Source organism: Canis lupus, chromosome 15 (assembly GCF_003254725.2).
Source record: "Canis lupus dingo isolate Sandy chromosome 15, ASM325472v2, whole genome shotgun sequence".
NCBI lineage: Eukaryota > Metazoa > Chordata > Mammalia > Carnivora > Canidae > Canis > Canis lupus.
The window spans coordinates 39647345-39675152 of NC_064257.1; the positions used below are offsets into that span (position 1 = coordinate 39647345).

At 37.1% G+C, this 27808-nt stretch overlaps 1 protein-coding gene across 6 annotated transcripts in view; it reads left to right on the forward strand.

Moving 5' to 3' along the window:
- Nucleotides 1-128: 128 nt before the first annotated feature.
- The window catches only part of GAS2L3 (growth arrest specific 2 like 3), a 39397-nt gene continuing 11717 nt past the window's right edge, over nt 129-27808 (forward strand). The window contains exons 1-7 of one of the 6 annotated variants that reach the window (XM_035699354.2): nt 156-235; nt 14531-14577; nt 16451-16536; nt 20035-20203; nt 21511-21626; nt 23614-23755; nt 27367-27430. In XM_035699354.2, coding sequence (XP_035555247.1) covers nt 20164-20203; nt 21511-21626; nt 23614-23755; nt 27367-27430 — 362 coding nt within the window. In that variant the 5' untranslated portion in view covers nt 156-235; nt 14531-14577; nt 16451-16536; nt 20035-20163. Of the gene's footprint in view, nt 236-460; nt 1184-13440; nt 13529-14530; nt 14578-16450; nt 16537-20034; nt 20204-21510; nt 21627-23613; nt 23756-27366; nt 27431-27808 lie in introns of those variants that run through there. The other 5 variants (XM_035699353.2, XR_007402271.1, XM_049094131.1 and 2 more) reach the window with 5 other exon arrangements.

Consider the following 27808-nt stretch of genomic DNA (forward strand, 5'->3'; position numbering starts at 1 on the left):
GGCGCTCCCGGAGGCCCGGGGCGCGGGGGGAGAGGGAGACGCGGGACCTGCGGCCGCGCCCTCCCCCGCCCGGGGCGGAGCCTGCGGCCGCGCCCTCCCCCGCCTTCCCATTGGTCCTTTCGAACCAGGCGGCGGGCGGCGGCGGCGGCGGCGGCGGGTCAGAGGCGGGCGGGCTTCGCGGCCGGAACCGAGATGTCGCCCCGCGGGGAGAAGTGACCATTCCGGGCCCGGGCGGGTGAGTCCTTCCCTGCTGGCCTTCTCTTCTCTCGCGAGCCTTTCCTCGCCGCCTTGGGGCTGCCGCGCCTTCGTCTGCGGCCTCGAGGGACCCCCGGCGCTGGCTCGGCGGGGTCCCCGGGACGCCCTGCGGTTGGCCTGCGGCGGCAGCCGCGCCCCCGGATTGGCCCCCGGGGCTGTCAGGGTGATGGTCCGCCCGCCCTCTCCCGCCGCCTCGGTGCGGCGCTGCGGCTGCAGGTGTGCTGGGCCGGGGGGCAGGTGCGGACCGCGTCGGCCCGAGCAGGCTTGGAGCCGTAACCGCTCTGCCTCAGAATCGGGGGGAGCGGAGCCTGACGCTGGTTGAAGGGCTCCGGGGCACCCTCACCCCCAGCGCCTGGCACGGTTAGGGCCGCTCGGCTTCTCGACTCACCCTCTGTAAGGATTAGTGAAGTCACTCACCTCGGAGGGAGCGGCGCTCACCGACTTGGTGCCTCTGGCGAGGTTGACAGCGCCTTCCCCTCCGGGTCCGGCTGGGGCGGGGCTCTGCGCTCCGGCCGCACCCCTTAGTTTGGAGGGCTGCCCTGGGGGCTGAGCTGTAAACTAGAGGGAAGGCTTTGTAGTTCGCCCAGAAACCTGGAGAAACTTTCGGAAGGCGTCCTCCCTCACGCTGCCCACTCCTGGCTCCCAACGAATCTTTTCAAATGGAGTTTCCTGGATTTAAGAGTGCTTTGTGCTGTGCGTGGCTGAGTTGCTGATTCCGTCCTTAAGTGAAGCCCAGGCCGAGTCACACCTTGTGTTTTGTTCCGTGTGTACCAAGAGCGCTAATAACTGCTTTCTCAGAAGATAAGCAGTTGGTGAACCTGCTATATGACCATGTTTCTTGGCACTTAATTAAGGATTGGAATTCTCACAACCTCAGATTTCCTTTGGGAGCGGACTGGGATGGATTCGAGTGAAGAAGTGGAAACTGGTGAGAATCTACTAGCGTGGATTCTGATACAAGTTGTCTGATTTCATCTGTTTCAAAAATTCATTAACAGACACTGGATAGTCTATTTTGACATTATTGAATTAAAGGCAATATTTCTTTTTAGCATAGCAGAGTTGCTAAGCATGCAGGCTCTGAAGTCAGGCTTTACCACGTAATGTGACCGTAGGCAAGTTATTTAATCCTTCTAATCCTAAATTTCCTAATCTGTAAAAGAAGGTTAATAATAGTTCCTACCTTATCGATGGGAGGATTGTTGTGAGGATTAAGTGAAATAATCTACATAAATAGTTTAGTACAGTGCCTGACACATAGCTGTTATTATTTCGGTGCTGTTTAATTCTGATTAAAAGTTTCAAGCTATACCCAAAGGACTGAGAGGCCCAGAAGGTAAAGGTAGTACCAGAAGTAGTGATGAGTTCTCATTCACTGATTAATTTAATACCTTGTAAGCACTAAAAACAGTATCTGGCACATACTAAACACTGTTGCTGTTTATCAAACACACTATTACCTAGACGGTGCAAGTATGTGTTTTAGGTGCTTTACTTACATTATTGTGAAATCTCTTAGTGATCCTGTAATGTAGTTGGTGTTTACTGCTTGTTACAGGTGAGGAAACTGAAGCTCAGAGAAAGCAAATAACCTAAGTCCACCTGGAATTCAGTCCAACCCGCTTTGTTTGTGTGTCAGACTATCCTTTGTTTATACTTCTGGTGTCACATAACATCTCGCACAGAGTTGTTTGTGTGGCCCAGGTTCATTTCTGCCATGGGTATAGTTTTATTTTTGAATATTTCATTAATTAAAAAAATAGAAATAATTTGTGGTGGTAAATCAAAGTGTGTGATAAGAGAAGACTGTCAGCAACACACATGCTATTTTTTAATTTAATTTTTTTAGAAAAGATTTTATTTATTCATGAGAGACACATAGAGAGAGGCAGAAGACACAGACACAGGGAGCCCGATGTGGGACTTGATCCCCGGACTCTGGGATCACACTCTGAGCCAGAGGCAGACGCTCAACCACTGAGCCACCCAGGCGTCCCAAAGTACGTGCTATTACAAAACACTAAGTGGATTCAGTGGTGTTTGGAGAATTGGCCAGTTCAGAAGTAATATTTCCTAATTTGTATTTTCCCATTTAGCTTTGGTGTATTCACTATGTTTTCACTATGCAACATTCTTCTATTATTTTTTTTCACCTGTCACCTGTGAATCTCAAGTTTGCAGTTAAGAAAGTTCAGTTGTTTTAGTAATTTTTTTCAAGCCAACTGTTGATGAGGCAAGTAAGGGATTAAGGCTAATATGTATTGTTATAGTTTTCTTTCAGTAACATGTCTGTGTGTATGTGTTTTACTCTCTTCTTATTACCTATTGCTTTGTGTACTTTGATTTGTGTACTTTGATATCAGATACATCTCGTACACCTCATACCTCAGGAACCTTGTGACGTACATAGAAGTTGAGAGAATAGGAAACTTGAGTCTGTCAGTGACTTTATCTCACTTCCAGTTTCCCTATTTTTAATTGAAATTTAACTGCCATAAAGAAATGCCTCAGAAGGCCTACTTACAAGATAAGGCAGTCTTTGCAATTGCATTTCATTAGTGTTTCTCCTTCTAGAAACACAGAATGTTTTCTTAAGTTACTACGTTGCTGCATAGTAGGTTGTCTTAACAGAAAGTTGCTGCTTATTTTATCAATGAATTACTAATTTCCAAAGAACTAGAATGTAATAAAATGTAGTGTATGCACTAAATGATAATTTCATCCTTGATGTCGAAACCATCTTAGGAATTTATAGTACTGTGACCATCAGTCACATGATAGGTATTGCTGAAGTGCTGACTTATAGAGATTTCGGCCTACTTTTAACACAACATAAACTCTTCTATAACAGTTTACTCTTAACTGTGGTTGAAGAGCTGCCTTTATATAGTGTTAAGCATAATGACTTTTAATTTCTCTCGATACATAACATTACTATTTTGGATTCTAAAAAATAAAATTGGCTGTTGAAAAACTTGTGTTTAGAAGTTTTTTTTTTTTTTAATATCCTTCCAGTTTGGAAAACATTGTGATCCCAATAATGTAATTAATTATACGTACTGTTCTGCAGATTGATTTTGGTCACATAACATCTTTTCATATCAGTAGATATAGCTCTTATTTTTTTCAAGATATAGCTCTTATTTTTTTCAAGTGACTGAATGAATCCACTATATAAATGTATGATAACTTATTTGAGCAGTTTCCTGTTAATAGACGCTTTATGTTGTCACATTTCTGTATATTAGTGTTTGTGTATGGGTGTGTTCTCCATAGTCTTTTAGCTTATCATGTATAAAAGCAAATTGATTTTAAGTTCTTTAAAAAATTTATGATATATGAATAGTTCTATTCAACATAAAGTTAAGTTATTCAAGTTGAATGTCTATGAAACATTGCAAGAGGAAAATTTCAAATAGAAAAACAAAGACTCCTAACAAATAATTTTTATAATTTTGTAACTAACATGTGATGTTTTTATGAAGCTGTAAGAATCTTATTTCTTTCTCTTAAAAGTCTTTATCTGCTTTAGAAGCTGCTTTTTCCTTAAATGAGCATACTGCAGATTTACTTCATTATTGTTTCTCAATCTCTTTAGTGGTAAATGCAACATTTATTGTGCTTAGGAGTAATTCTGGTACTAATTTTAGCAGTAATTTCTACATAGTAGTAGAGGAAATGGAGAATGTTACCTCCATATGGTTCTTATTTTAGAAAGTATAGAGTAAAATAAAAGCATGTATTGCTGTGTAACCTAAATTAGGGAGGGAGTTTGGGAGATTTTTTAGAGGAATTAAATCCGAAGATAGATAGGACTGAGTCTGGAAGAAAGGAAGAGAAAATGATGTAGATAGATTATCAGGTACAAAGTCCCAGAGATGAGAGATCATACTCGAAGGGTCTAAAAGAAGTTAACATGGCTGGAGTGTGAGGGCCAAGAGACGAGGCTGGAGGGGATCTATCACTCTTTGTTGGCTTTGTTGAGGAGTTAGGGCTTTATTCTGTAGGCATTGGAGGGTCATCAGGGATTTTAAGCAGGGGAGTAGAAAGGCATCCTCAGATGAGGGTTTGTGATGAATCAGTCTGGCTGCAGTATGTGAAGAGCAGGGTGAAGCTTGCAGGAATGGAGAAACGGTGACTGAGTGGAATCGGTCGGTTTCAATAAACCTAGAGAGAGGGGTGATGGTGGCGTGAACTAGAGGGGTGGCCCTAGATGCCAAAGAAAAAGTTTAGAGGCAGAAGCAACAAGGTATGATCACTGATTGTTTTGACTGAGGGATCCACTGAGACAGTGGAGGCCTGGGAGAGGGAGGAGTCATGGCTGACCTGTTTAACTTGGTGAATGTTGGTGCTGCTCCCTGAAATAGTAAATGCAGGAAGCCTTTGTAAATATTTAAATGAGTGAGTAAAGGAATAAATGATCTCAGTGATACAAAGGCAGGGCAGGGCCTTTGATGATGATGATGGTGGTGGTGATGGTGGTGGTGGTGGTGGTGGTGATGATGATGATGGTGATGGTGGTGGTGGTGGTAATGATGGTGGTGGTGTTGGTGATGTTGGTTGTGGTGTTGGTGTTGGTGATGGTGGTGGTGGTGGTGGTGGTGGTGATGATGATGGTGATGTTGGTGGTGGTGGTAATGATGGTGGTGGTGTTGGTGATGTTGGTTGTGGTGTTGGTGTTGGTGATGGTGGTGGTGGTGGTGGTGGTGGTGGTGGTGATGATGATAGAGAACACATATAGCACAATGGATTTTACCTATACATTTTGCATGTGTTTTTTTTGTTTGGTTGGTTTTATTTATATTTCAGCCTCTGTATACATCTGGTGTGTTTTTCTCATTGTTTCAACATGCTGGCTGGGCTCACTCTATCTTCCAGTCATGTTCTGGATGTATATTGCTTTCTTGGGGCCAAATGTCTTGACCCTCTGGGTCCAGCCTCCTTTCTCCACTTAAGATGTATATTACTTTCCTATTACTGCTAGAGCAAATTACCACAAACTTAGTGGTTGAAAACAACACAAATTTATTATCTTATGGTTTGGGAGGTCACAAATCTGTAATGAGCTTAAAAAAAAAAAAAAAAAAAAGACGTTGTCAGGGCTTCCTTCTTTCTGGAGTCTCCAGAGGAACATCCATTTCCTTCCCTTTTCTAGCCTTGAGAGTGCACCTATGTTCTCTTCAAGGCCGGAAGTGGTGCAGCTCAAATCTGTTTCTTTCTCTACTTCTCATATCATTCTCTGACTTTTCTTTATTCCTCTTTTTAAAAGAATGTATTTAGGGCAGCCCCAGTGGCGCAGCGGTTTAGCGCTGCCTGCAGCCCAGGGCATGATCCTGGAGACCTTGGATCGAGTCCCACATCAGGCTCTCTGTATGATGCCTGCTTCTCCCTCTGCCTGTGTCTCTGCCTCTCTCTCTCTCTCTGTCTCTATGAATAAAAAAAAAAAAAAAAAAAAAAAAAAGAATGTATTTATTTCTATTGAGATACAATTGACATATCACATTATATTAGTTTCAGATGTATAAAGGACACGATTGGTATTTGTATATATTGTAAAATGATCATCATGATAAATCTAGCTAGCACCCATCACCATACATAGTTTTAATTTTATGATGAGGACCTTTAAGATCTACTCTATTAGCAGCTTTCAAATGTGCAGTCCAGTGTTATTAACTATAGTCTCCATGCTCTACATTACATCCCCATGACTTATAAATTGTAGGTTTGTACCCCCTGAACCCCTTCACTCATTTTGCCTACCCCCTAATCCCTGCCACTGGGGTCCACACCATCAATCTGTCTCTTTATCAAGAATCTTGGTTTGTTTAGATTCCACAGATAAGTGAGATCATACAGTATTTGTCTTTATTTATCTGACTTATTTCACTTAGCATGGTGCCCTTCAGGTACATCTATGTTGTCACAAGTGGCAAGATTTCATTCTTTTTTTTTTTTTTTATGGCTGAGTAATAATCTCTTGTATTTATATACCAGCTCTTTATCCATGCATCCATCAGTGGACACTTAGGTTGTTTCTGTATCTTGGCTGTTGAAAACAATGCTGTAGTCATTGTGGGGCCATATAGCTTTTTGAATCAGTTTTTTCATTTTTTGAGGAACTTCCGTACTGTTTCCCACAGTGGCTGCACCAATTTACATTCCCACTAATAGTGCATGAGGTTTCCCTTTTCTCCACATCCTCACTAACACTCATTATTTCTTGTCTTTTTGATAATAGTCATTCTTACAGGTGTAAGGTGATATCTCCTTGTGGTTTTGATTTGCATGTCCTTGATGATGAGTGATGTTGAGCATCTTTTCATGTGTCTGTTGGCCGTCTGTAGGTCTTCTTTGGACAAATGTGTATTCAGGTCCTCTGCCCATTTTTTAATCAGATTGTTTGTTTTGCAACTGAGTTGAATTGAATATTATCTCCTTATCAGATATATGACATGCAGATATTTTCTCCCATTCTGTAGGTTGTCTTTTCATTTTGTTGATAATTTCTTTGCTGTGCATCAGCTTTTTAGTTTGAGGTAGTCGTCCCACTTATTTATTTTGGCTTTTTTTTGCCTTTGCCTTGGGTGTCAGATCAAAAAAATCATCTCCAAGACTCACGTCAAGGAGCTTACCACCTATGTTTTCTTCTAGGAGTTTTATAATTTCAGGTCTTACATTCAAATTCAAGTCTTTAATCCATTTTGAGTTAATTTTTGTGTATGGTATAAGATAGTGGTCTAGTTTCATTTTTTTTTCATGTGGTTGTCCAGTTTTCTCAACACCATTTATTGAAGAGACTGTCCATTCACTATAATGTATTTTAGGCTCCTTTGTTATAAAGTGGCCATAAATGTGTGGGCTTATTTCTGGGTTCTCTGATTGCATTGAATCTGTAGGTTGCTTTGGACAATATGGACATTTTAATGATATTAATTTTTCCAGTTTAAGAGATGGAATATCTTTTCATATATTTGTGTCTTCTTCAGTTTCTTTTGTCAGTGTCTTATAACTTTCAGGTCTTTTACCTCCTTGGTTAAGTTTATTCCCAGATATTTTATTCTTTTTGTTGCAACTGTAAATGGGATTATTTTCTTAATTTCTATTTCTGATAATTTGTTATTTGTGTATAGAAATAACAGATTTCTATGTATTGATTTTTGTATCTTGCAACTTTACTGAATTCATTTATTAGAGTTTTTTTGCTGGTCTTGAGGGTGTTTTGTATAGAATATCATGTAATGAGCAAATAGTGACAGTTTTACTTCTTCCTTTGCAATTTGGATACATTTCTTTTTCTTCTCTGATTGGTTTGACTATGGCTGCCAAATACTATGTTGCATAAAAGTGCTGAGAGTAGGCATCCGTGTGTTGTTACTGATCTTTGAGGAAAGATATTTAGCTTTTGACCATATCATGTTAGCAAAGGGCTTGTTATGGCCTTTATTATGTTATGTTTTCTCTATACCTACTCTGTTGAGAATTTTTTTCATAAGTTCATGTTGAATTTTGTTAAATGCTATTTCTATATCGAGAAGATCATATAATTTTTATTTTGTTAACGTGGTATGTTATGTTGATTGATTTACAGGTGTTGAACCATCCTTGCATTCCTGAAGTAAATCCCACTTGATCATGGTATACAATCCCTTTAATGTATTGTTGAATTCAGTTTGCTAATACTTTGTTGAGGATTTTCACGTCTATGTTCATCAAGGATTTTAGCATCTGCCTGCTTCTTATATAAAGAGTCTTGTGATCACATTTCACCTAGCAAGATCATCTTTCATCCCAGAGTCTTTAATTTACTCAATCTGCAGTGCCCATTTTGCCCATAAAGGTAGCATATTTACAGGTTCTGGGGATTAGGATGTAAACATTTTGGGGAACTATTATTCTTTCTACCACAAATGGAGTTTATTTAAGATGTGATAAAAATGTTCTTGTGCACTGAGGCACATAAATTCCTAAGTAGCACATTGTTTCCAGAACCTATGCCCTTTGGCACAGCTATTACATCCTTTTTACTTGGACCCTCTCCTGTACACCATTCTTAGTCATTTTTTTTTCTTAGTGATTCCTTTGATCTGTCAGGCATCTCACTTGACCTGCTGGTACCTTGACCAGTAACCACTGTACAAATACCACGTTGGACATGCTGGGTGAGAGGCAAAATCATTTATCAACTCAACTCGGGTCACATAATAAAAATAATAAAGAATACAAAAAAAAAAAAAAAAAAAAGATCTCCCGGTAGGTGCTTGTCTACTATGTAGCTGCTTCCAAGTTTATGTCACATTTTGTTCCACAGCAGAAATGTTGTGGAGAAGGAGGACAACCCAAGTTTCCCTAGAAATTCTGATATTCTACCAAAAGTGTTTCCTAAACTTTAGGCTTGAATACTTCTTTCAGTCCTGCTTCCAGTGGCAGTCCAGGAACTTAAAATTGGCAAAGCAGTGTGCAGAAATAACACAAAATGGTGTGAAGCACTGTAAAAGCATGTGATTGGGGAAATTCTATGTGAATTCAAGAACTAAAGATAAAATCAGAAGTAATTCCAGCTAGTCAGAAAGGGCTACTGGAAGGAAGTAAACCAAACAAATTATAAGCCTGGGTTCGTTGAGATGATGGAAAATCTTTTCAACTATTCTTTCTCTATCTCCTTTGCTAAATCCTTCTCTCATGTCAAAATGTTGGATTTTCTCAGGACTCATTCTTTGGCCTTTATCCCTGCTTTGTCCATTTCTTTCTCAAGATGATCTCATTCTTCTCAGTGGTGTTACCTCCCAGGTATTTGCTGACAATTTCTACGTCCTCTTGAACTTTCTTCTCAGCTCCAGATTAGTATTTACAGCTGCCAGACAGACACTTCCCTTGGATATCTATAAAGGCTTCTCAAATTAAACGTGACCCAAACAGAGCACTTTTGACCTATCAGTACGTGTTCCCTGCCGTTATTGGTTTAGACTCTCGTCATCCTCACCTCAATAACTGCTCCCACCATGTGTTTGCTCTGCTGTTCCAGCCAGAAGCCGGGGAGTCACCCTTGCCAAGTCATTGTGCCCCTCAGCCCTCCCTCCCAGCCCTCCGTCTTTGTTAGCAGGACATGGTTCTCACTGACCTGGATATAAATCCCATTCACTTCTCTTGAGTGGAGGACGTTGTCCGTGTTCTAGCTCAGTCACCATTGTTGGTCACCAAACCATTGCCATCCTTCAGGTTTCCTGTCTTCCTTTGCCAGCCTCGTCTCCATCTCTTCTCCTGTATGCACCCATTTCCTGTGTGGCCTCACTGTTTCTGTCCTTTCTGTGTCTCCTTCCTTCGTTGTCCTGTTCCTCCCTCCCCCCAGGGAGCTCTTTTGGAATCATGAATTAGATTGGCTCTCCCTTGGTTGGAGCTCTTCCATGGCTTCCCACCATCACTGGAATAAAGTCAAATTTCCTCAGCAGGCCTTGTGTGATGGGGCTGCTGCCTGGCCTCGCAGCCCCCTGAGGCTGCCCGTTGTCCGTGCAGCCTCTAGGGGTGTGCCATGTTCTCTCCTCAGAGTTTTCACAGAAATGATTCTCTACACTTGGAACTCTCCTTCTCCTTTCTTGACTGATGCCTTCTGTTCTTAAAATTCATGTTTTCCCTCCAGCGAAACCATTTCTAACCATTCAGTCTAAGTCTAAAGTAGGCGCCTGCTGTTTCCTTTCCTGTTCTTTCCTTCCCTATTATTATGATAATAATAAAATTACCATGATTTAACACCACATATTCATTTGTGGTTGCTTTTTAAAGTTTTCTCAACTTGGTTCCATATGGGCAGGTCACACATCTGTTACAGTCATCACTGTGTCTCTGAGAGGCTTTGGTGCTGGTTCATGAAAGAGAGAGAGTGAGTGCTTGTTGAGTAAGTGAATGAGCATATACCACATGGAGAAGCACACAGTGGGAACCGTGATGTAGCCACAGAAGTGAACAAAACTGGGGTGCCTGGGGGGTGTCTGCCTTGGGCTCAGGTCATGACCCCGGGGTCCTGGGATCGATTCCCATATTGGGCTCCCCGCAGGGAGCCTGCATCTCCCTTGGCCTGAGTCTCTACCTCTCTCTGTGTCTCTTGTGAATAAATGAGTAAAATCTCCTAAAAAAAAAAAAAGAAAGAAAGAAATGAACAAAACTGAGGGAGGACAACAAGGAGACAGGTTGAGTGGATCCAAGGGCCTATGTTAGATAAGTTCCTGAAAACTTTTATTCTGGGAAAGAGAATTGAGAGTCAAAACTCTTATCTGAGTAACTTCCCAATTATGACATGGCTGTTTTAAAGCTTTTACTTTTGGTTATAACTATATTTATCTGTTAGCAAAAGAAGCTTTCCATATTATGTTGAATTCTGGGCAGTTTACAACCTTCTTTCTTTTAAATTTGGTAAGTTGGATTAAATGAACTATAATTATATCATCATAGTATTAATCATACCAACTCATTTGTTAAGTGGTAGTTATGTGTCAGGTCCTTTATGTGTATCATCTCCTTTAATCTTTATAATAACCATATGAAGGTGGGCATCTACGGTGGCTCAGCGGTTTAGCACCACCTTCAGCCCAGGATGTGATCCTGGAGACCCGGGATCGAGTCCCGAGTCGGGCTCCCTATATGGAGCCTGCTTCTCCCTTTGCCTGTGTCTCTGCCTCTCTCGTAAATAAATAAAATCTTAAAAAAAAATAACCATATGAAGGAGCTGATGGTATCCCATTTTATAGAGGAGAAAAGTTAAGTACCCCAAGGTACGCATATAGCTAATATGCTAGGCCTGGAATTCAAACCAGATGTGTCTGCTACTTTCTGCTACCATAGTAGGTGCCTTTATGGTGAGTTATTTTAGTACACATTGAAAAAAACCGAAATATGTTTGGTATGGCTATATAGCACTTCTATTTTCCCTATTAGGCAATTAGGAAATATTTAACTCAAAATTTTGAAGCTAAGAAAGTGCTCCCCCGCCCCCAACAAATCAGAGAGGATACCTTCTTCAGTTGTTTTTCTAAATGAAACATTAAAAAATGATGAAATGGTTTTGACATCCAGAAAGGCATGCGGACTAGTATAATACCTGTATTTTTACCACTTATCTTGACATAAAGTCTTACTAGCACAGTTAAAAGGCTTCTGTGCATTCCTCCCCAGTCTCATCTCCCTTTTCCTCCTCAGCAGTAAACATTATCCCACTATCCCAACTTTGACATTTATTGTATCCCTGAAGCCTATGTATTTAAAAATGACAATAATCTGGTGTTTGAGTACTGTATGTCATACAGCAGCAGGTAGTGTCAATATTTTTCTGAAAAAAAACTTGTTTCTTTGCCATTCTTTTCCAAGTGTCCTCCCTGATTTGTACCAAGAATGCACTATGCCCCCTTTTGCTCCCCATCATATCTTATAATGTGGGTGAGGAATTACTCAGTTTCAAAGCCTACAGCTGTGGGACAAAGGATCTGTTCAACTAGTTGACATTTTTTCCCCCATCATGATCTGAAATCAAATGAGTATGAAGAGGCTCATCATAAATGATCTTGAGGACCTCATAATTGAACCTGTTTCTAAGATGAGTGGGTCAGGTCCAAATCCTGTTCAGGTTTCAGGTGGGTGAGTGAGTGCCTTCTGTGTTTCTGTTTTCCCCAGATTTTAAAAGTTAAGTACAGTACTCTTCCTTTAAGATCTGTTTAAACTCCTGGTCTCATGAATGATTCCCAGCAGGATTACAGTATAGTTTGGACTTGGTCACTTGAGAGTTCTTTTTTTGCCCAAATCTAAGGGAAAAGACTTCCTTGAGTTGGCAAAGAGTTGAAATAGGCTCCTCCCAAAAGACAGAAAGACAAAAGCAAAACAAAATAAAGGCAACAATTTGCTGATCAAGATGCTGGTGGGGGGTGGGATCACTGGGTGATGGATGTTAAGGAGGGTACGTGATGTAAAGAGCATTGGGTGTTATATAAGACTGACGAATTACTGACCTCTACCTCTGAATCCAATAATACACTATAGGTTAATTTTTGGATTTAAATAAAATTTTTTTCAAAAGGAAAAAAAATATAAGGAAGAATTGTGGTTGTGATGCAGACTAGGGTCAGGGTAACTGTAGAATAGATGCTACTCTTGGGATTAAATGCCTGAGGACACAAAGATGGTTTAGAAAGAGAATAGTAAATAACTAGAAAATATCAATAACTGGTTCTCAGGATCAGGGACATGATGAGTACTTGTTAATTCATTGATGATTCACTGATACAATCTCATCAGTTTATAGAAGTTTCCCAATAAAAGCATATATTTGCATACATGATAGTTTTTCATACATGAAGACACATTATAGCTTCTCTGAGTAAGATTTCATTAAAGAGTTTCTCTTTTTTTTTTTTTTAAGATTTATTTATTTATTCATGAGAGACCCAGAGAGAGAGACCAGAGACACAGGCAGAGGGAGAAGCAGGCTCCATGCAGGGAGCCCGATGTGGGACTTGATCCTGGGTCTCCAGGATCACATCTTGGGCTGAAGGTGGCGCTAAACTGCTGAGCCACCCAGGCTGCCCAAAGAGTTTCTTTTTAAAGGCAATACGGATAGTTATATTTTTGTCATCTTAAAAGTAGTTCTTTGCATTACACAAGAATAATGCTTTGAAAAATATGTATCTAAAAAGACTCTTCTGCTAAAGTTCAAGCGACTGAAGGTTGCGCACAAATTCATTTCTTTCATGAAACTAATTTTGTTGGATTTTCCATAAAAAGTGCAACTACCAAACATTCTTGTGCTAGCTTCTTTGTGAATATGTCACTGTTCTTGATTTGCACACGCCTTATAATTTAGGCCCTCTTTTGTTTTGGGTTGACAGTTCCAACTGTTAAAGCTCTTATCTGATTTTTTGGGACTCCTTATTTTAATGGGAGCAGCTTCTCTGCTGCATTTTTAAAAAATGGTCTCGGAAGCATCTTACTGTGGACCATTGTTGAGGACAAAGGATTATTTATGCTAAAGGAAAATGTACTCCCCACTGAATTAGCTCGTGGGAAGCATAACAAGCTCATTAGTAATGCTCAATTGTACTTTGGCCTTTTGCTATGGTAGAGAGAAGGAAAAATGACATCAAAAAGGACATTCTGCTGTCCTTTGCTTTCCCCAAAGAAAGTGTGATGTAACATCAGACTTTTCAGTTAGATTTAGCTCAAGTTCAACTTTGGTACTAGAAGAAATGTTCCTGAAAGGAAAGTGGTATGTGTAATTGATACTGTGCAGGAGGTATGTTTGGTATAACTTAGAGGCGAAAGTAACTTTTCCTTGGAAATTGATAGCATTATAGCTTTATAGCATTTTAATTTTTTTTGTACAGTGTTTTAATTATGGTTTATAATAACAAAGAGACTAGTATATTATGTTGCTACAAGCAATCAAAAATCCTAAATTTTATATAGTCTGTGTTATTCTGTTTTTATGCTCTTCACCTTTTTTCCCTTCTGAAAATACATTAAATAATTGTATTTACCTAATTAATTAAAATCATACTTTTTTCCGTATAGACTTCAAAGTAGATTTCCTATAGATTTTGGAGTTAAATTTGCTGTTTCTTTTTCTTCCTTCCTTCCTTCCTTCCTTTCTTTCTTTCTTTCTTTCTTTCTTTCTTTCTTTCTTTCTTTCTTCTTTCTTTCCTTTTCTTTAGCACCTTATGGAGAAAATAGCTTATGAAAAATTATTATAGAAAGGCATTGAGTATTGTTTAACAGTTAAAATTGATGCCAGTCTTTATTACCTTGCTGTCTGGCAGAAGCAGCTGATGGTTAAGCTTGTTAATTTCTACAAAGTCCAGATGAGTTTACACGATCTCTTTAAAAAAATCAGATGAGAGTTCTTGACTTCAGCATCAGCCATTGTATTGTTGCTGTTTGCATTGTACAAGTTCATGTTAGGTTTACAGGGAAAATTTGGGTAGACTTCTTCATGTGCGAAGTTTCATTGTCAGTTGTATTTTTCTAGCCAGATGCTGCGCGAATTACTTTGGTATTAGTGCCAGAAAGTGCATATAAAGTGTATTTCAGGTTTGCCTCTTTAATACGAGTACTTTCATAAGTGAGAAGCTAGGAGTGATTGTTGAATTCTCTCCCACAGTCACGCTATTCCAAATAAAAGAAAAAGTTTTAGGTTTTCAGTTAAATAGGAGACTAAAGCAGATTCTTTGTAATTTGGGGGCTGGGGGAGTAGGAAAGCTACTGTTATTTGCATATTAATGTTTTGTTCTGTTTTCAGAAAAGAACTTCATTTCAATACAGATGACCATGCAACCTGCAATTCAAGTATGTGTTTTCCCTGGAAAAATATGTTTTTAAAATTATGAGATAATAATTATATGAGATTATATAAAGTTACAATAATTAGTAGAATACTAAAATCATCCCAAAACGTTTTTACTGTACTAGTTCTTTTAAGCATCAAATTTTAACAGGAATTACTGTACTTTAACTTTCTAGTTCTGAAAAGATTTTAATTTTAAGCATTCATTTCTACTCATTATTTGCAAGAGTCAATAATTCCTTAGAATTGGTTAAGTCCATCTTTCTTATACTCCCTTGGGAAGAGAATTGGAACATTTTTGTAGTTTTTCTCTCCTTACAATTTACTATGTATTTGTAATTAAAAGAGCTTTCAATGAAAACAATTATAAATTATTTATTTTAGATAATTGTGCCTGTGCCCTATCATGCCTATAAATAACCAGGCATTAAAACTTAAAATTTCAAGTGTTTTTTTTTTTTTGTTTGTTTGTTTGTTTGTTTGTTTGCTTTTTGGTGAGAGGAGGCAAGCTGGAGATAATCAGACAAACCAGAATAACCTTACACTTGAATGTTGGTATTTGCTGTATCATTCTTATATTCTTTTGAAAGTTTTCTTTTGGTATAAATAGAATATGCTTGAATCTCAATTTAAAGATAAAAATCAGATTGAAATTCTACTTATTAAGATGTGAGCAGCAGATAATAAAATTTCCCTTGCAAAGTGAGAACTTTAAAAGTAATCATTTGTGGTTCTGGTTCTGCCAATTCTGGTGACTTATTTGACCTCTGCTTCCGCACCTCCAAGTTGAGGATAATAGCATTTATTTTTCAGGGTGTTTGTTGAGGAAATCAATGGGATCAATGTGAGAACATGAGCAAAGTGCCTACTACATTGTGTGTTACGTAGTAGACACTTCAGAAGCTTGGTTGTATCATTGATACAGCAAAATTTACCACATATAAAACTGGAGATTATACCGGTGTCATGAAAGTCTCCCTCCCTCCCTCCTTCCCTTTCTTCCTCTCTCTCTCTCTCTCTCTTTCTCTCTTGTTCATTCATCTGTTCTTTCTTTTTCTTGAAAGAAGGCTTATCAAGATGACAGTGGTTGAAGACAAAAGATGATGTATTTATCAAATGTTAACAACAGTTCTGAATATGATCCTGCTTATACTCTCTCCTATGTGTGCTGTGCAGCTATATCCTCTACTCTATTAATAAAGAGTTCTATTATACTCTTTTCCTTTTGGGACCTAAAGGTCTAATTCTTGCTCTTTGGATCCTCTCAAATCCACATTGAATATGCTCAAAACTCCTTTGTTACTCAAAACCGTGTTTTATACCATTTTTTAAAATCAGATTATTTCTATTTGTCCTCTTTTTATTTAAGTCTCAGAAATGTCATCAGTTTCATGTTAATTATATTTTCTTGGTTCATCATAGGGTGCTTTTGATAATTGCCACATTGACCATGTTCTTCTCATTCTACCCTAATGCTATTAATATTTTCTTAACTTGCTGATTTTCTTCATGGTTTTGTTTTATAGTTCCATGAAACCTTCTCTGGTCTAGATTCTACAGATATATCTTTATTAAATCTTCTCCAAGAGTCCTCTTACCATCTGTCATGGATGTTTTTGCTTCCCTCCTTGATGAGTGTGAAAACTTTGTAGGATTTTCACCTCTTTCTCTGCTAATTATATTAGACAGTTATGTAGTTAACCATGAATGCCTTATAGAGAGGAGACATCCAGTAGATAGCTTATCAGTTGATTTCTTATTAATTTAATACATTAAGATCTTCCTTGCCCTTCTTTTTTTTATGTCATTCATTCTGATTAGTAAATAAACATACAGTCTAAAAATTGATGAACAGTAGTTCCTGATCTCTTTTAGGTCATACATAGTCTCCTTTGAGAATCTGATAAGCTATGAACTGAAAAAAGGCCCGTTTGTCTACAGGCATAAGATTTTGCCTAAATGTAAGTAAAGTTTGTGTATGTACTCAGGTTCATTTGTAGACTGCCTGTGGATTAAGAATCTTTGCATATGACAGCTTTCACATGTTTGAGAACAACCCTTATCCATGCAGTTTTTGCTGTTAACATCTAACTTCTAACAACATTAATATGCTATTGACTAGCCCAGGTTATTATAGAATCTTTTGTTGGCAAGAGTAGGAAAACCCAAATATTTATTTAATTAATGTGACAAGAAATTAGAATGACTCCTGTTAATGTTAGCTTCTCCATTTTCACACTTTTTTTTTTTTTTTTGAAAACCACCCTTCTAACTAGTATACATCTTTCCTTGACAAATATTTGCAACTGGTCTGCCTTTTTTTTCAGTTCAACCAAATGATTAAAAGACAAATAACATTCTATTGGCTCTAAAATACTCCACCCATAAGATGCATCTTGATTTTGATGGTGCAAAGAGTCATTTGCTAACATCCTCAATTATTCAACAAATATTTAACTGAATACCATGTGCTAAATAAACATTACACTGAGTTCTGGGATTACAAACAGAAATAAGACATGCTTAGGAAAAAGGAAGATTTAGATAGTAATTTTTGCTCTAGTCCATTTGAAATAATTTAAAGAGAACTCAGAGAAATAAATAAGAAAGATATCTTGTTTTTTTCCTGAAACTTTCTAAGATCTCTATATATTTAGGGGTTCATTCCTCAGTCTCTACCCTTAGCTCCTGAAATAATGGCCCTCAAATAAGTTATGTGTTGTTGTTGTTGTTTTCTAAACTTTGGAGACTTTTTTTTTTTTTTTTAAGATTTTATTTATTTATTCATGAGAGACAGAGAGAGAGAGAGGCAGAGACACAGGCAGAGGGAGAAGCAGGTTCCATGCAGTGAGCCCGACATGGGACTCGATCCCAGGTCTCCAGGATCACATTCTGGGCCGAAGGCGGCGCTAAACTGCTGAAACTAAAACTGCTGAGCCACCCAGGCTTCCCAACTTTGGATATTTTTATTGAGTTTCACTATTCCTTCTTGCCTCTTGTGGTGTATTCGTGTTCTTTCTTTGCCTTGGTATTTGTAAAATGTGTTTGTTTCTCATCAGAAAACGTGAAAGCAGCACCTTCTTCCGTTTTTTTTTTTTTCTTCAGAGTTTGCCTAATTTAACAATGGTATTATGGATTTTGATTTGGTGTTGTAAGACTTGCCTTCAGTATACCTCAGTATGTATAATAGATTTTAGAGGGAAAATGATCTACATTTAAAATCAAGAAGGAACTAGATTCACTTGGTATTACCTATCCTCATATCTCTTTTTTAAAAAAAATCCTTTATTTTAGGGAATCCCTGGGTGGCTCAGCGGTTTAGCGCCTGCCTTTGGCCCAGGGCATGATCCTGGAGTCCCGGGATCGAGTCCCACGTCGGGCTCCTGGCATGGAGCCTGCTTATCCCTCTGCCTGTGTCTTTGCCTCTCTCTCTCTCTCTCTCTCTCTCTCAATCATAAATAAATAAAAAATCTTTTTAAAAAAATCCTGTATTTTAAAGTAATCACAAGAACAGACATATTTGTTTCCTGAACCATTTGAGAGTAAGTTGCCAGTCTAATGCCCCATTACCTCTGAATACTTTAGTGTGTATTTCTCACAAATAAGGACTTCATCTTACACAACTGCAATGAAATCATTGGAACTGGATATTAACATTGCTACAGCACTACCACCTAATACTCAGACCACATTCAAGTGTCGTCAATTGCTCCATAATGTCCAGTTCCGAATTACATGCTGCATTTAGTTGTCCTGTCCTTAGTCTGTCTAGAATGGTGTCTTTGCTCTCTTTAGTGACCTTGACACTTTTGAATTGTATAGACTAATTATTTTGTAGGATGTCCCTCAGTTTGGATTTACCTGTGTGTTCTCATGATTAGATTCAGGTTATGCATCTTTGGTAGGAATATCACAGAGGGATACTGTGTTTTCTCACTGCATCCTTGCAGATGGAATGTGATTTTGATTTGTCTCATTATTGATGGTGTTTACCTTTGTCACTCATTAAGTTGCTGTCTGTCAGGTTATTTTACTGTAAAGTTTTTCTTTCTTCTCTTTGTATTTTGTGGGGAAGCACTTTGAAACTACATAAAAATCTCATTTCTCCTCAAAATCCCAGTTTCTTCATGTATTTATGTCTATATGCATTAATAGTTTTCTATTCAATGGGTTATAATCCATTTACATTATTGTTTGATGCTCAAGTTGCTCTTGATTTAGCCAGTAGAAGTCCCTTCATGCTTACTTCTCTGTCCTTTTGGTTGATCCCTATCATTCTTTGAGCCTTTCCTTGCTTTCTGGTAAAAGATATTTCAAGTCACTCTAGAATTCATTCTAGTTTTCTCTTATTCCACTTCTTTGGCAGTGAGAAATCTGGCTCCCTTTTGATAAATCCCTGCAAATACAACCTGTCTCCCATTGTTGCTGCCACACCTTCCCTGAGTTGATGGCTTTCTCAGCTGACTTGGGCTCTGATGCCCAGCACTGGGATCTTTCCCCATCTTCCTCTGTGAATACCCTCTGTGAATACGGTACACAGGGCTATCACCATGTGTGGACACTCTCTCATCTCACTCACGCTCTGACCTCCATTTCAGGCTTGTCTCCTGTGAGAATCCCTGATCACTTGGGCTTGAATATTCAGGAAGTGTCCTGAATTGAGATGTGAAAAGTCTTTTCTCTCAATAACCTTATATGAAAGCATGTCTAATTGTATTTCAAAATTTTGCAAAATTTTTGGTTTGATAGTATGTTTCTGTCAATTTTTATTCTTACCCAGAGATTTGCCAGGTAGTAAATATTTAGCTTTGCAGGTCAGTACGCAAAACTGATGCTATTATTTAGGTATTTAGATGACAACCATTTTATAATGCAAAAACCATTCTTAGATTGTGGGCCATGCAAAAATCAAATGACATACCAAATTATTTAGAATAGAATTTAAGAGAACACGGTTATTATGTTCAAAAGTTATAAAATCCCACTTATGCATTTGTTCATTTATTTATCTATTATACAACAATTGTTACTAGGCCCAATGCTAGATGCTACAAAGATGTATCTTATAAGGCAGGTGACAATAACCCATTTTATAGCTGAGAGGCTGAAGCTGTGGTTCACATAACTTATTAAACTTAGCTAGCAAGTGAAGCAAAAATATTATTTGTTGACCTTTATCCTGTGGTTTGATAGTAGAATCCATTCATTTTTTTTTTTTTTTTTTTTTAGAATCCATTCATTGATTAAGGATTCATTTGTATTTACTGCAGTTTTGGATACTGAAAATATCTCAAGTATCTAGATTAATAGTTTGTTTCTACTTTATAAACTTTCTGTAACCTGCTATAGTTTTATGCATGTGTATATTATATGTTGTCTATAATTCATCATTTAAATGTAAGTATAGGTTATACTAACTTTTAAGAAGGTCTCATCCATTCGTTTGGTGTTTTCTCTAGGTGTGGTTTGGAGAAGACCTGCCTCTAAGTCCACGGAGTCCTTTAACCCCCAGACACGGGCCAGGTTTGGCTGATGTTTGTCAGTATGATGAGTGGATAGCTGTGAGGCATGAAGCCACCCTGTTGCCCATGCAAGAAGATCTGTCAATCTGGCTATCCGGTTTATTAGGTAAGACTTGGAAAGATACTTAAAACTGTATATTTTTTTGTTTAGTAAATATTTATTGAGAATCTTTCTTTCTGTCAAGGAGTGATTGTTCCAGAGGCTGAGGATACTCCAGTGAATGGAATATTTGATTATTTGATATCCTTGTTCTCACAAGCTTGCATTCTAGTTGGGGAGATACTCCAATTCACCTCGAACTTTAGGGCTTGGATAGTAAGGAAGTTTGAGGCTTAACACAAGAAGTCAGTGGTAATCTTTGAATAATCAACGTTTTCATTGTGAATGTTAAAACTTTTTTTTTAAGTATATAGGTCTGATTTGGGATCTCTATTACTGATGCACTGCCTCCCATAGTCTCATATAAGGCATGAGATTCTGAGTGAAATATATATTGTAGTGGAAATGATTGCTATTTCTGAGGCATTGAGGGACAAAGGTATGTGAAGCCCAGGAGGAACTGTCAGGTTGGAGAATATCTGGCTTGATATTTCTTTTTTTTTTTAATTTTTTTTAAATTTATTTATGATAGTCACAGAGAGAGGGAGAGAAAGAGAGACAGGCAGAGGGAGAAGCAGGCTCCATGCACCGGGAGCCCGATGTGGGATTCGATCCCGGGTCTCCAGGATCGCGCCCTGGGCCAAAGGCAGGCGCCAAACCGCTGCGCCACCCAGGGATCCCTGGCTTGATATTTCTTTACTCAGTTAGAGACTAGGAGTGCTCTCAACTTTCTCCCCAGAAAAACACTGTCTTTCAAATACAGAATTTCATCTATGGTCTTCCCAAGATAGTTAAAAACACTGCACACTCTAATTCATATCAGTTTGATGATTTAGATAATTTTTTAGAAGTTTATTATGTAATTATTAAGGGTTCTAAGGAAAGGATTTTGGAGGTGAAAAGTTGGTATTCTCCAGGTGTTTGTTATGCTGTTATCTTTAATTTTAAGATCATAACAAAGTTCATCTTACTTATGGTGAATCTTTCTGGTGCAGGCAGTAGGAATATGCAGTGAATCAAAACGTAACCTGAACAGTTAATAGTGAAATATAAAGCACTCTGGTTTTTAAGAAATGAGATAAAATATCATTTTATTTTTTTCTTCTACATCACAGATATTTTTGTTTCAGTTGTCTTTCACTTAATTTGGCATTATCTGTTTAGACTATTGCTTCCAGGAGTGAATACTTGGAGTCTGATCTAACATTTGTCTCATGTTTCAGCTATAATCGAATTACGTTTAATTAAATTTTAACCATATTGTTTGAATTTACCATTTCTAGTAGAATCTTACCTTTGAAATATGTTTTTAGGTACTGAGGTTAAGGCGGAAAGATTATTGGAAGAACTTGATAATGGAGTGCTGTTGTGCCAACTGATTGATGTTCTTCAAAACATGGTGAAAGCATGCAACTCTGAGGAACTTGAGGTAAGAACATGTTTGACAGTAAGTGGTTTTAAAGATTTTATTTATTTATTTATTTATTTATTTATTTATTTGAGAGAGAATGGGCAGGGGGTAGAGGGAGAGAGAATCTGAAGGAGACTCCACACTGAACATGGAACCTGACATGGGGCTCGATTTCATGATCTTGATGAAAGTTTTTCAGGTCAAAACCAAGAGTCAGACACTTAACTGACTGAGCCACCTGGTGCCCTGACAGTAGGTGATATTATACCTTGGTTCGTGTTAATTTGTTAATAATATACATTTCTTATCATATCTGAAAGGTTGCAAGCTTCCATCCAACTATGTATATAAGACCTTAGATAATTACCTAATCTTGCAGAATGGGAGTATTAATATTTACATTGCCAGACTTATTTGTGAGGATTTAGTGAAATTAAATGAATTTCAGATAGTATTAAATGTACAGATAGTATTTAGCTTAGTGTCTGGTGTAAGTAAATGTCTAGTAAGTAGTTAGCTCTTCTTGAGAATAATACTCTCACTTGTGAAAGTTAAATGAGAAAAGAGCTTGTGATGGTTCCTGGCACATAGTTATCATTTTTACTGCTATTATTATTATTACCATCATCATCACCATCCTTAGATTCCCTGTATTTTGTCTTGGTGGCAAATTCTATAATTTGATTGCATGAATAATAATTTTTTAGACAATTTTCCTCTATTAACCCTTAAGTCATAATTTGAAGTAGATGCAGTTTCCTGTCTTCACATCAAACATGGGTCACTGATGAGATTTGGGGTCTGTGAGCGTGGCACCTGGATACTCATGTAGTGTTGGTAGAAATAGGAATGGTATCATCTTTCTGGGAGACAGTGGGTGATACATATCACATTGAAAGTAAAGCACATATTTCTATACATAACATAATTCTCCTAGGGATTTATTCTAAAAAGATAACCACAATTTCACAAATACCATTGTGCAGGAAAATTTAAGAACAATTTAAATGCTTCTCAATAAACAAGTCATTAAAAATTAATTATGGCACCTAAACTGAGTGGAATGCATTATCCATTCACTAGAAATGACTGCTTTAATTTGTTATTTTTTCACCCCAAAAGACACCTATAGACTGTTAAGACACATACACACATAGATCAGATTGTGGGCTAGCGTGTTTGTGCAGCGTTCTGTGGATGCCCTTGTGTGTAGAAATGGTTACTAACATGTGAGTGAGAAGATTTCGGTTGACAATTAGAAAAACTCACAAGGCTATTTTAATCCTGGAAAATACAGCAACAGGAAGGGTACATAATGAACTGGTAATAGCGGTTATCTCTAGGAAGAGAGAGGAACTGAGTGATAGAGGAGGGAGAAAGACGTATACCCTGTTGTGCCTATTGCATTTTTTAAAATCTTATGCATGAATTGCTTTTTCAAGTAGAAATTTAAAATATAACTAAAACCTCTCTGCCTCAGCAGGTTAACTATTCTTGGTCTAGATAAAAAATTAGGATTGTCTAAAAAGACTGTCAGTTTTCAAAGAACTTGAATTAAGAATGGACTACTACTTGTTTGACAGTATCCTCAAGAAACTCAGAACCACATTTATGAATCTACAAATAAGAAAGTGAACAAAAATGAGTGTGTCCATTAACCTTTAGCGTAGCAGTAATTTTGTGTTTGTATTGAACTGTGTGTAGAGAGACATGTAGAGGTGTGCTTTAGAATTATTAAACTGTCATTTTTTATTTAAGACTCATGTTATTTTAAGCAGAAAGAGGTTAGAGATGTTTGATTTTGACTAGATTGATTTCCTAGGAATCATTTTTTGGAATATACTTAAAGTAAATAAAATAATTTTGAAGATATCTTTTCCTCTTAATGTTGTATGTTTGTAGTTACATTCAAGGCACCAAACATTTATTTAGTAATATTAAAAAGGATATCTAATGAAAATATCTTCAATAGGCATTTTAAAAATTATCCTTTCATCTTTTCCAGAATTTTCCAATGAGAAAAGTGCCCTGTAAGAAAGATGCTGCTTCAGGTTCATTCTTTGCTAGAGACAATACTGCGAACTTCCTTCACTGGTGCAGGCACATTGGGGTTGATGAGACTTACCTCTTTGAATCTGAAGGTTTAGGTAAGTGTTGTCATCATTGTGTTTAATGTTTGTTAGGGTATTTTTGTATGTCTCACATCTAATTTTTTTCCCCAAATAAGGATTCAAATGCCGTATCTCATTTTCCTAGAAAAATTGATACTTTATATATAAAACAATTGGAGAATCAGATTCTAAACCATATATATTAAGCTTTTCATTTACAGTTAAAGGTCTTACATATTTGGAATGCCTTAGAAACAGTTTAATTCCTAAATGAGTTGGCCAGGGAAAGGCTCTGGACTAATGCTTTGAGAATTAATGTTTTCATCAAGAATTACTCTACCAAAGTCTAAATTACTAGTAATTTATTTTTAACTGGATAATTCTAGAAATAACAGAAGGTCAAATGAGGTATGCTCATGGATTTAGATTTACCTTGTACACAGCAGCTGCCAAGTTGATTATCTAAATGGATACATACATGTTTTTGACAATTCATTTTAAAAAGTCATGCTCTACTGAAGAATTATTGACATATTGTCTTATTTACTTTAAGTCAATAGAAGCATCTGTGCAGTGACTAAAGTGGAAACTAGCTGTGTTCAATTACTATATATGTGTGTGTATAAATATTTCCTTAAAGCATTTATGTATGTATATACATACACACACAGAACTTAACAATGTTTTGATATGAGCACTAGCCTACCAGGAGTGGGCAGAGATCATGGGGGTCATAGTGTACCCTGCTACAGAGAAGTATTTTATCACTAACATTGTTTAGAATTGCTAGTTCAAGATGATAATAAAAAACAAACGAATTTTGGGGTGGTTTTATTATTGTTTTAAAATTCTCTGAATTAAAAAAAAAAGGAATAACTAGTTTGCTGCCTTAAGTGGAGATTCAGGGTATTAGGTAACCATCTGTTCATAGTTCCATATCTAACATCAACTGAGAAAATAAACTAAAAACAGAACAAAATAAAATAAAATTCTCTGTGCACACCCTTGTTGCCTGCACGTAGGGTAGGCCGCTGCTCCCCTGCTACGCATTTGATATGCCTCCAGGTATTCCTATCCCGTATACAATAAAAAAAAAATGTAATGGGTTACTGTTTGATTCCCCATCTTGCACTCTGCTTTAATCCAGGTGTGTTGATTGTTATTGACAATGAAGTGACTTAATTGCATATTAACCTGTATAGGTTGTAGGGATCAAAGGAAAGAGGAAATGCTTTGAATTCCCTAGTTTCCAGTTTATTGTTTCTGAAAGGATATAAAATTGTTGTATATTTCTCGTTGTCAGTAGAAGGCATCTCTGACTGTCCTGAAGGTCAGTATAGATCTAGATAAAGCACTGCCAATAACCGTGATTTCTAGGCATTGAACCGATGAGCTAATGTTTTAATTTTCTAAAGATTTCAGAGATAAGCCTCTAAATTTTTACATTTTGCTAGGAAATCAAAGCAATTAAAAAAAACAAATGCTATGCTCTAAGTATGCTTAAAAGCTAGTTTTAGAGAAATAGGTTTAATAAAAATTACAAGACAGATTCCTTTTGGTGTGAATTTTAAAGTCAAATATAGGCCTTTTTATTGCTTTAGAGAAGAGTATATACTTTGTGCTTGGGATATATAATAGATGATATTCATAAATCAATCCTTTGGGAGAGTCAGTGTGCATGCTGTTCATCACACATAGCATTATTCTGTTAGGGTGGAAGTTTCCTAGAGCTTTTAACTCTAAGGAAGGAACAGAAAGGTAAATGATTCACACCTACTATATGGTAGGTTCCACGTTTAAGATCTTTGTTTGAATCCTTAGATTAGCATTTGGGTTCCTTTAAAAAAAATTAAACAATTTTCAAATGTGCTAGAGTATACAGGACACAACCTACCAACTTAACCATGTTAAGCATATTAGATTTTGTTGTATTTATAGCATTTTTAAAAATTGAGTTATACTTTGGGGCACCTGGATGGCTCAGTTAAGCATCCAACTCTTGACTTTGGCTTGGGTTATGATCTTGGGGTTGTGGGGTCAAGCCTGCATCAGTGTTCCAAGCTCAGCGTGGAGTCCACTTGTCCCTCTCCCTCTGCTTTTCTCCCTGCTTGAGCGCAAGTGTTCTCTCTCTCTCTCAAGTAAATAAATAAATGAAATTTTTATTTTATGTGTTTATTTAAAAAGATTATTTATTTATTTATTCATGAAAGACAGAGAGAGAGAGGGGCAGAGACACAGGCAGAGGGAGAAGCAGTCTCCCTGTGGGGAGCCCGATGTGGGACTCAATCCCAGGACCCCGGGATCACCACCTGAGCCCAAGGCAGATGCTCAACTACTGAGCCACCCAGGTGCCTCAATAAATGAAATGAAAACACAAGATGTCTTTCCACTTATCTGTCTCTTCCTTAATTTCATTCAACAATATTTTGTAGTTTTCAGGATACAAGTCATAAAATTCTTTGATTAAATTTATTCCTAAGTACTTTATTCTTCTTGAAGCATTGTAAATTGAATTATTTTTTAAATTACATTTCAGATTGTTTATTGCTGGTGTGTAAAGTGAAATGATTTTTGTATATTGATCTTATATCCTGCAACTTTGCCGAAACTGCTTGTTTGTTCTAATATATATATATATTTTTTGTCGATTCCTTAGGGGTTTTTTATGGAAAGGACAGTGTCATCTGAATGGAGATAGTTTTTGTTCCTCCTTTCCAATCTGGATACCTTTTATTTGTTTTTCTTGCCTAAATGCTCTGCCTAGAACCTCCAGTACAGTTTTGAATAGAAGAGGTGAGGGTGGACATCCTTGTCCTCTCCCTAGTCTTAGGAAGAAGATTCTCAACCTTTCACCATTAAGAATGGTGTTAACTATGGATTTTTCATAGATATCCATTTTCAGATTTATAAATTTCCTTCTATGCCTAGTTTGTTGATTCTTCCTTTTTTTTTTTTTACACGAAAAGGATATTTGATTTTGTTAAATGCTTTTTTCTGTATCTACTAAGATAATTGTAAGTTTCTTTTCCTTTATTAATTTAGCATATTATTTGATTGATTTTAATATGTTGAACCAACCTTCCATTCTTGGGATAAATCTCACTTGCTGTTGGATTCAGTTTGCAAGTATAACATTGAAGATTTTTACATCTATATTCATAAAGGATATTAATTAATCTTTAGTTTATTTGTGATATATTTGTTTGGCTTTGGTGTCAGGGTAATATTGACCTCATAGAATGTGTTAAGAATGCCCCTCCTTTTCTCTTTTTGAAAAGTTTGAGAAGGCCATTAACACAAAGTCCTAAGCTAAAGATAGTGTAGAATAAAATTGAGGTGATATATCTCTTCAAACAATATCTCCTGTTGAGAGGTCTGAAATAGAATAATTTAATGTTTCTAAGCCCTTAGTTTTTTAGACTTAAAATGCTACAAATTAGGGTACATGGTAAGTTTTCATCCTCTTACTAGCTAGTTTTTTAAAAATTTATAGATGGTGATAATATGTAGAGAAAATGTCTTTTCTAAGTCTCCAAACAAGTAAACCTACCATCTTCATTATTCTTTCCTTTTACTTCTTCCATGCCAGAAATATATTTCCCTATTTAATTTTGCTCTTTAAAATATGTGATCTTATTTTTTCACAGTTTTACACAAAGACCCAAGACAGGTGTATCTTTGTCTTCTTGAAATTGGTCGAATTGTGTCGAGGTGTGTATTCCATGTTATGTCAGAATTTCAATGTCATTAATTTTTTAAAAGCTACCTTTATTTTATTTTATTTTATTTTATTTTATTTTATTTTATTTTATTTTATATATATATTTTTTTATTGAAGTTCAATTTGCCAACATATAGTATAACATCCAGTGCTCATCCCATCAAGTGCCCTCCTCAGTGAAAAGCTACCTTGTTTTAGATAGAACACTATTTTCTATAAATAAAATAATTCTTGGTTGAAATAAAATAACTTAATTTCCTATTTTTTCTTTCTTTTTGTTTTTTTTTTTATTAAATTTGTTCTGTTTGTGTGAGCTGTGTCATGTCAACATCTGCTCACCCACATACCTTGCCTTCATTTAGTATTAA